General features: G+C 38.8%; 1 protein-coding gene across 1 annotated transcript; it reads right to left on the bottom strand.

Annotated features, from left to right (window-relative positions):
* Positions 1–7,860: 7,860 nt before the first annotated feature.
* LOC132041868 (uncharacterized) lies at positions 7,861–9,062 on the bottom strand. The gene is made up of 2 exons (XM_059432552.1): positions 8,684–9,062; positions 7,861–8,099 (listed from the first exon to the last, which is right to left on the bottom strand). Exons 1-2 carry the CDS (start codon positions 9,060–9,062, stop codon positions 7,861–7,863), a joined length of 618 nt encoding a protein of 205 aa, XP_059288535.1.
* Between the last annotated feature and the right edge of the window lie 522 nt (positions 9,063–9,584).

Below are 9,584 nucleotides of genomic sequence, written 5' to 3'. Positions count from 1 at the left end.
GTATAGGGTAGTTTTGTACGTATATGTATAAATATCTTTTGTTAACCGAAAAGCTTATGTTTATGAAAGTGATTATGTTCCAAATGATGAGAGATATTTTACAGGAAATTGGACAAGCATTGTGAATGAGAGCATAAAGACCATGCCGATGCGTATTCGGTGGTTAAGTCCGAGATGCAAAATCGCGGTCTGGAGTTCGGCCGTGCTGACAATTTCCATTTCAAAAATATTCCATAAAGCAGTCCTGTGCTTTTTTCCAATTTCCATAACTAGTCAATTCACTATTCAACCATTCAATCATTTTGTCAATTCCAAAACTACTCCCAACAATCCAGCATGCTAACAATCATCAAATTCTTTAGAACGCAAGAACCTATATTAACATCATATTACTTTCCAAAACATCCCACAACAATTGCAACGTCAACATGAATCATCAAACATTCATTTTCAACATAGAATCTCGACAACACAACCACAAGACTAGAGTAAAATGAATTCGTCATCATACTACACTACACACACATGGCCAACACTACTACACAACACTACACCCCCAACATGCGTGTTTTCATGAATTCCATTCATTTTCTACATACTAGCATGCACAACCATTCATAACACATGAAAGAGAAGATTGACCTTACCTCATTCACTTGGTTCCTTCGCCTATCTAGGGTTTGTTCTTGAATAGATCCTTGTTCTTGCTATTCCAACAACCACTCCATGTTGTTCTCCACCCACTCTTCCAATAGGTTGAATTGCTAGGAGAGAATTATTTCCTTTGATCACTCCTCTCTCTCTCTCTCTCTCGCTTTATGTGGCCAGAATGGCTTAGCTTTTTTTTTTTTTTCTCCAACTCTACTTGAAATTTCTAGAAAAATGATGAAGTGTGGTCTTTCCTTGGCCATCACACACATATATATATGTATAAATGGGCACATGGCCGGCCATGTGCCCCCTTTTATCTTTTTTTTTTTCTTTCTTTCTTTTTCTCCAAGTTTCTAAAATTTCTTAAGTCATAAGGATGACCAATTTTATTGCTTGCCTAGTCATCTTATCCACATGTACACTTAATCCTTGAAATATAATAGTTTCCGAATTCCAAGTTTGCCCTTAATATTCCATGCCAATAATATTCATAAGCGACTTGCGTATTAAATCAAAATCGGAAAATGGCCTTGTCCTTAACTTTCCTTCCATAACCTATTACACGAACTCGAACTCTTGTATTGCAAAACGAGCGTCAATGATCTTGCATCCTTTCGACAATAACTCTGGTGTCTATAGTTAACTAGCTAACTCCTAATAAATCTCAATGTACCGAAACTTGGGGGTGTAATAGCAGATGAAGAAGAAATATCCCCACCTATTTTCAGTACCCACCGGTAATCTAAATTCCTTACTTGACTATGTTGATCAATGAATGAAATTGTGTGTGATAGCTATAAAAAGAAACTCCCCCCGAATTACTTGCAAGACCCGTGTTAGTTTAACATTCGAGGACGAATGTTCTAAAGGGGGGAGGATGTTATATCCTGTATTTTGAACAACGGGACAATATGAGTCAATTACGAATAAGTTGGGACAAGACTATTCCGAGATACGAAGTAGAGACTTTTGTTTGTTTTAAAAGCTTAAGTTGTGTATGATTTTATTGGCATGGAAATATTAAGGAAACATTTGGGGTCAAAAGCTATTTTGGAAAAGTATTATATTTTTGGAAAGTATTTTATTTCATGAAGAACAAAAAAAAAAAGAAAATAAGGGACCATGTGGCCGGCCACCTTGGTGTGGGCCATGGCCACATGGATGGCCAATATATGAAATTAAAAATATGACTTAGTCATCTTATTCACCATTTACACTTCTAGAAAAATCAAGAAAACTTGGAGAAGAGAAAGAGAGAGGGTTTCGGCCATAGAGCAAGAATTTGAAGACCAAGAATTGATCAAGAAAAAAAATTGTTTCTTCAAGCAAACCTACTAATTGGAAGGTGCTTATTAACGTGGAGTTGTTGTTGGAAGCGATAGACTACTCGTTTTCATTATTCACCACCTTAGGCAAGTTGTGAAGTTGTGAAGAAAGGTGAGTTTTAATCTTGTTTTTATGTGTTATGGATGGTTTATATGTGTTGCAGTATGCTAAAATGGATGAAATTCATGAAAACTTTGCATGTGAAGTTGGGCCGTGTGCATGGTGTTTGGCCGTGCACATGTGTGTGTTGTGCTAAAAGTAGTGAATTAATTCTAGTTAGCATGTTTTGATTGTTGTAGTGTGAAGAAGAATGAAAATCATGAAGTTGGTATAGAGGGGTGTTGGCCGAATAGGGTCCCCCCTGTGTAGTTTAGGAATGAACAAATTGTTGTTAGTATTTTAGTGTCGTCGTTGTGGATTCTATGGTGAAAAATGCAAGTTTAATGACTCAAATTGATGTTGTAATGGTTACGGTGATTTGGAAGTTAGTGTGCTTTTAATGTAATTTTTGTATTTATGAGAATGACATTGTTAAGGTGTGGATTATTGGTGTAATTCATGGATTTGGGGAGAAAGGAATAGCGGGTGTGTTGCCCTGGGTTTGAAATTTGATTTTCGGGTGAGATGGAACCTTGGTTGGGTTGTTTGAGATATTGTGTGAATTGTATAAAGTGTTCTTGAATATTGTTTGAATGGTTTCGGATTAGTAATCAAATGTATGAACGTTGATATTGGTTTGAATGTAAGTAGTTGCAGTGAGTATAATGGAATATTGTGAATGTTGTTGAATTATGTAAAAAAAGTATTTAATGTTAGAATGCGTTTTGAAGTGATTATTAATGTTGCTAGTTTGGTTGTTGGTGTTGTTGTTGATGAATTTGGCCGAGTTGAAATCTCGGGGTTGGTGTATTTACAAAAGGGGGAATCTTGCCCAAATTTCTGTAAAATTTGGTGTTCGTTTGGAATTGAATGCCTAAATGCTTATAGCTAATGTTTGATATATTGGCGTTATGTAGATCTTAGAGTGCCCGAGACTTGAGGCTTGACTTAGCTTGAGAGCGGACGAGGTATGTGAAGCCTAATCTTTCCTTCTTTTGGCATGTCCTAGTGTTAATTAGGCTATGATACGAGCCTCGGGGTAATTCCACTCTCGAGATCCGAGCTTGCATATGTATCTTATTCGCTTCTAAAGATTTACTCTCCTAACGTAGCCTAACTAAGGCACTTATGTTTTCATTTGATTGAATTTCAAGAGTTTTGTAAAGAATTTTATTCCTAAAAGACGCCGAAACTACGAACGCTCGTAACTTTCGTAGACGAGCTCGGATCGCCTCGAAACACTCATAGGAGGTTCCATAAGATATAACATTCCCAATCCTCCATAGGCGGGCTCGGATGGGGTTGACACCCGTCCGTGGGCCCCGCGACTTTTCTATGTTTGTTCTTAATGACCTTCGGGAAAGACTTAGTACTACCTTCACCTTAACTCCCGAGCATGGATTTCTTACTTATTTAATGAGTTTATGAGTATGATTTTTATGCATATGGTCACTCACGACTCGCCGTGCATATGGTCGTACATCCTTCACCGAGTCCCGGCCGGTTATGTGTCGAGCGCACTTTGATATATTCTCGAGTATGATGTCCGGTTCGCCGAGCCCCTCATCGAGGGGCGGGTACCGTGTATATTTGGCGTTATGATGTGATGATATGTCGGGTTTCGGAGATATGAAATCTTCGAGTATGATGTGTTATGGCGCCATCGACGTTGCCACCATAGTTCTAAGAGCCCTTGCATGATTTATGTTTTTAAACTAAATATTTTGACATTTTGCATATTGTACTTATTTTGTATCTTATCCGTTTCGATTATGATTCGTTACTATATTTCTTGCTTTGCATACTCGGAAGACATATTTCGTATCGACCCCGCTTTCTTCTGGCGCGTTTCATGCCGCAGTACGTACGCTCACTGTGCGATCCACCCGCCTAGGACACCTACTCTGCTATTGGGAGTGCTCCTTCGTCCGGAGCCTATACTTTGGTATATACTTTTTCGTTGCATATGTATATATTCATTCGGGGGGTACGGCGGGCCCCCGTCCCATCATAGCGCGAACCTCCGTTTGTTGCTGTTTAAGGTCAGAAATGTATGTGGGTTATGGTTGTTCCCGTACGCATATGTTCGTACGTTTTATGTTTGGGCGGTCCTACCCGCCGTGGCGGGGGCTTGGTCGGATATGCGTATTTTGATATGCTATGTACATTACGACTGTACTCGCCGCTTTTGTGACATATGTTGCCTATTATGCGTTACTTCCGAGCCTATATGTGATCATTTATATTTGTGCAAGTTTAGTATGCTAATTTGTATCGTACGTATGAGTGTCCAATTCGGACACTAGTCATGGCCTACGGGGTTGGGTCGTGACAGTTTATATCTAAGCTGGTTTGGCATTAAATGCCATCACTAAATGATAAACCATTGCTTATGAGAACAAAGCTTCATGTGCTTGTCTGAGATATGATATATTGTATACAACATCACTTGTATGCTTCAGATCAATAAATTATGATAAATTCTCCCCTCACAATGGTTCAGGGTTAGGAACCAGATATTTTCATCTAACAGTTTCTTATGTGTGGTATATGATTAATTAATCTACCATGATGCACAAATATGGATTCCCCCAAAGAAGGTGGGATATATGTTAGTTTTTCTAACATAAGGGGGAGAGAATAAGCAGCTAATAAATATGCTATGATCCTCATTCAAAGATAATTCAAGTTAAATGCTCGATGGATTTGCTGATCTAAAACTAATATCATATTTCAGTTGCAAAATAACCCAATTAACATCAAGGTCCCTGAAGGACAAAGTATAGAACATGCATGAAGCATGATAGATCAATTGGTTCCAAATGAAATAATCCTTGAAAAGGGAGAGGAGCAAATAATCAAAATGGTCATAATAAGGAGGCAATGTGCTCTTGAAAAGCATACGACATAATACCTCATGAGAGTTTTAGGTACCTAAAATAATGAAAGAGATGAGATCTCAATAAGTTATGTCACATTGTGAACCGATACAAATGATATATCATCAACGATATCTTTGGTACAATATAGCGCAATATCATCAATGATATTTTTGGATCTGAATTCTATGTCTATAAAGCATGCTAACATACACATTATTACCAAGTGAAATGACTCATTTTGGTAAGCTTCGTTTACTGGACTTAGGTCCATAATCGAAAATGTATCGCATTTAAATATTAATGGATATTGTCACTTGACAAAATTTATATGAAAATTCTTGAAGAATTATAAATGCCTGAAGCATTTACATATTCAAAAAATTTGTTCATAATTCTTATATGGATTAAAGTAAGCAAGGTGAATGCGATTTTATCATAATGAATATTCATTGACTAAGGGTAGACATGAATCAACTATCCTTATGTTTTTATGAGTGTAAATTGATTACTTGAATATTATTCGAACTCTTGAAGATTGTCCAAAACCAATAGATTATTTGCTTAAAGAAGTTGAAATAAGAAGCTTGCAGAATTCTTTGGTTCTAAAGTGCCATATCTTTATGCAATTGATGTATTTATATATTTTGCTATGACTATGAGGGATTACAGTCATACGATGTTGTTCTACATGATAGTCAAATCATATAAAGATAACATCTATTTATAAAGCAAGTCAGGAATGCACATGGAGTGATTTCAACAATATTATATGTTGATGTAACTCTATCCAAAGGCTGAAGATGCAAAAGAACATACATAGCCAACTAAAGAGAGGATTCATAGAAGGAAAATCATATATCACTAAAGTTGTTCTTCACACACAGTCTACAAAATAATGGTGATATCAACGTACAACAAATTCGTTCAAGTGATAATATAGTTGATTTGTTCACCAAGTCTCTACCAACTGCAACTGTCAAAAAGATTGTTGTCACGACCCAAACAGCTGTGAGTGGCACCCACACAAATCCCCTAGTTGGCAAACCATCTACTTAACAAACCATCCAAATGATTACCACATTACTTAGCCAATTTTAAAACATTCAAGGATACAATAGATATAAAAATCTCCAAATGTCTAGTCATTCAATAAAAAAATAAAATCTACGAAAGTCTAACTATTACAACCCCAAAATCTGAAACTCATCGTACGAAGACTCTAAAACATAACTGTTTAAAGAATGAATAACTGCCTAAAAAAATATAAATGTCTGAAATGAAATAGACATCTAAAATAGGAAAGATCTTGAGGCAGCCTGGCATGGATAAGAGCTCACCCTCAAATCTAGTGCAAAACTTGCCTAACCCTAAATATGAGGTCTCGTGGATGTCTCTGGATCACAATCTGCACTAAAAAGAATGCAGCAAGGTAGTGTCAGTACAAACACTATGTACTGGTAGGTATCATAGGCTGACTAAGATTAGTATCATGCATACAATCACAAATAAAAATCAATAAAATAGACAGATAGGCACAACAAAGACATAACCTCAGAAACTATCAACAGAAATCATCCAACACCGAAATATCAGCCAACATAAGGATAAGGTAAAATCCACACAAGAAGTAATCAATAAGAGTAACTCAAGCCATGTAATCACCAAACAAAATCGTAAATCACAAATTATCTCAACTCCGTCACATTCCGTACACATATGCTAAATGGTAGTGTTTGACCCATTAGCCACGACCTGCAGAGGACCCATGGTGTCCATGTACCACTCGCTCCGGAACTGACCTCTGATCACGAGTCCATAATTATGCCACATCCTCACCCCGTCAAATGTGCCTTTGTATATTTATAATACCTTTCTCATCACAATGTATTTTCGTTCCTCAATCAATAAGGAATGTGAACAATCAATAAATCAATATTAGGGAACACAAGTCACCATGTCACAAGTCATATCAAGACTAAAGATTCAATTCATCAATAACATGTATTAGGGATTTCTCTAAGTCAACAAGAAGAGTATTTATGAACTTCTTTATCATTTCATATCAGTTCATCACATAACTAATCAATCAATGTCAAACTGTAAGAATTACCAACCACACTTTATGTCTGAAGCCCTAATCATGCTTCTCCTGTCAATTTTGTAAAACGTATAATCAAATAATCAAAGTCTAAGTCAAGTAGATCGTATCCTACCTTAAAGCAGAACTGGGACAATGCAGTCACTCCGCGATAGCTTTTCCCTTTCGCTAGCTCCCGATATGGCGGACCACATTAAAGTCCCTTTTTCCCGTGATGGCGACCCTCGCCTCGCTACGACAGACCCACTACAGTGGCCCATCACCCACTGCAGTGGTCCATTTTGACCAGTAGCTTGGGTTTTTCCACCAGTTTTCACCTTAAAATCCCAACACCAATACAAGGCCCTACAGACGTAAAAAAAGATGCAGATACATAAAAATACGCTACGGGCTCACTCGCGGTCTCAGAGTTCCTAACGGAGGTCTATATTTCTAAGTCACCCCCTTCCCCATAACGACCTAGCGGGTCCTTATATTAGATACCAATTAAACAGTCGTTTGTCCCCGAATGAACAAAGAGAGAGAACAAGGGAAAGTTACCTGACTCAGTGAAAAGCTGGGGATAATTCTTTCATGTGTTGGATTCTGTCTCCCAAGTAGCTTCCTCAACGGGACGGTTTTTCCACTGAACCTTTACTGATGCTATTTCTTTCGATCTCAACTTATGAACCTCTCTATCTTCATCTAACAAGACAGAATTCTAGCGAATGATAAATGAACCATCGCCATGATATTTCTTCAACATAGAGACATGAAACACTGGATGCACACTTAACAGACCTGGGGAAAAAGCTAACTCATAGGCTACACATCCCTCACATGATTGAGAATCTCAAACTGACCAATGAATCTGGGACTAAGCTTACCCTTTTTCCCAAATCTCGTCACACTCTTCATAGGTGAGACCTTCAATACGACCTGTTCTCCAACAATGAACTCAAGATCTCGGACCTTTCGATCCGCGTACTCTTTCTGCCTACTCTGAGCTGCCAAGAGCTTTTCCTGAATCACCTTGACTTTATCTAGTGACTCCCTCAAAAGATCTGTACCCCATGGCCTTACCTCAAAAGGATCAACCATCCAATAGGAGACCTACATCTCCTCCCATAAAGAGCCTTAAACGGGGCCATATCAATGCTCGAGTCACAGAAGCTTGGAGCATATCCTGTAGGACCTGGATAGTCTGGACAGACTGACCATCTGTCCGAGGGTGGAAAGTTGTACTAAGGTCCAATCTAGTACCCAATTCTTAATGCAAATTCTTCCAAAATCGAGATGTAAACGTCTTGTCCCTATCGGATATGATGGAAATAGGAACCCTATGCAGGCGAACAATCTCCCGGATATAAATCCAGGCCAAATTCTTAACGGTATGGGTAATCTAAACCGGTATAAAATGGGCAGATTTGGTCAATCTATCAACAATGACCCAAATCGAATCAAACTTACCCAAGGTCTTTGGGAGACCAACCACAAAGTCCATCGCTATCCTCTCCTATTTTCACTTTGAAATGGGTATCCTCTGAACTGTACCCCCGGGTCTCTGGTGCTCATACTTCACCAGTACGGCAATTCAAACACTGTGCAACAAACTCAACAATATCCCGCTACATCCTAGCCCACCAACAGTGTTGTCTTAAGTCACGGTACATCTTGGTAGCACCAGGGTGAATGGAATATCTAGAACTATGAGCCTCGGCTAAAATGGTCTTAATCGAATCATCAACACGGGAAACACAAACACGGCCCTTGATTCTTAAGATACCCTCATCATCAATCACGGCCTCCTTGGCCTCTTGACGTAAGACTTTATCATGAATCTTACTCAAACTCGCATCCTCGAACTGTCTGGCCTTAATCTGCTCCAGTAACGATGATCTCGCCTTAATACAATCCAATACTCTCCCCGAACCAGACACATCAAGCCTCATTAAACTATTAGCCAGATTTTGAACCTCCCTGGCCAACAGACGCTCTGACTCGATCAAACAAGCCAAACTCCCCATACTAGTTGATTTCCTGCTCAAAGCACCTGCTACCACATTTGCCTTGCCAGGATGATACAAAATAGTAATATCATAATCCTTAAGCAACTCCATCCATCTCCGCTGCCTAGAATTAAGATCCTTCTAAGTAAACATGTGCTTGAGGCTGCGATGATCAGTAAATACCTAGCAACGAGCACCATAGAGGTAGTGCCTCCAAATCTTCAGTGCAAACACCACAGCTGCCAACTTCAAATCATGAGTAGGATAGTTTTCCTCATGAACCTCCAGCTGCCTGGAAGCATAGGCAACCACCTTCTTTTCTTGCATCAAAACAGCACCCAAACCAGATTGAGAAGCGTCACAATAAAGCACAAGGTCCTTGCCCTCCACAGGCAAAAATAGAATAGGAGCTATAGTCAATAAGGTCTTGAGGTTTTGGAAGCTCTCCTCACACTCGTCAGACCACTGAAAAGGTACCTTTTTCTGAGTCAAACGGGTCAAATGCGAAGCAATAAAGGAAAACCCCTTCACGATCCGACG

Source organism: Lycium ferocissimum, unplaced genomic scaffold, assembly GCF_029784015.1.
Source record: "Lycium ferocissimum isolate CSIRO_LF1 unplaced genomic scaffold, AGI_CSIRO_Lferr_CH_V1 ctg12084, whole genome shotgun sequence".
In the NCBI taxonomy this organism is placed as follows: Eukaryota; Viridiplantae; Streptophyta; class Magnoliopsida; order Solanales; family Solanaceae; genus Lycium; species Lycium ferocissimum.
This window is presented reverse-complemented; position numbering and strand designations above follow the sequence as displayed.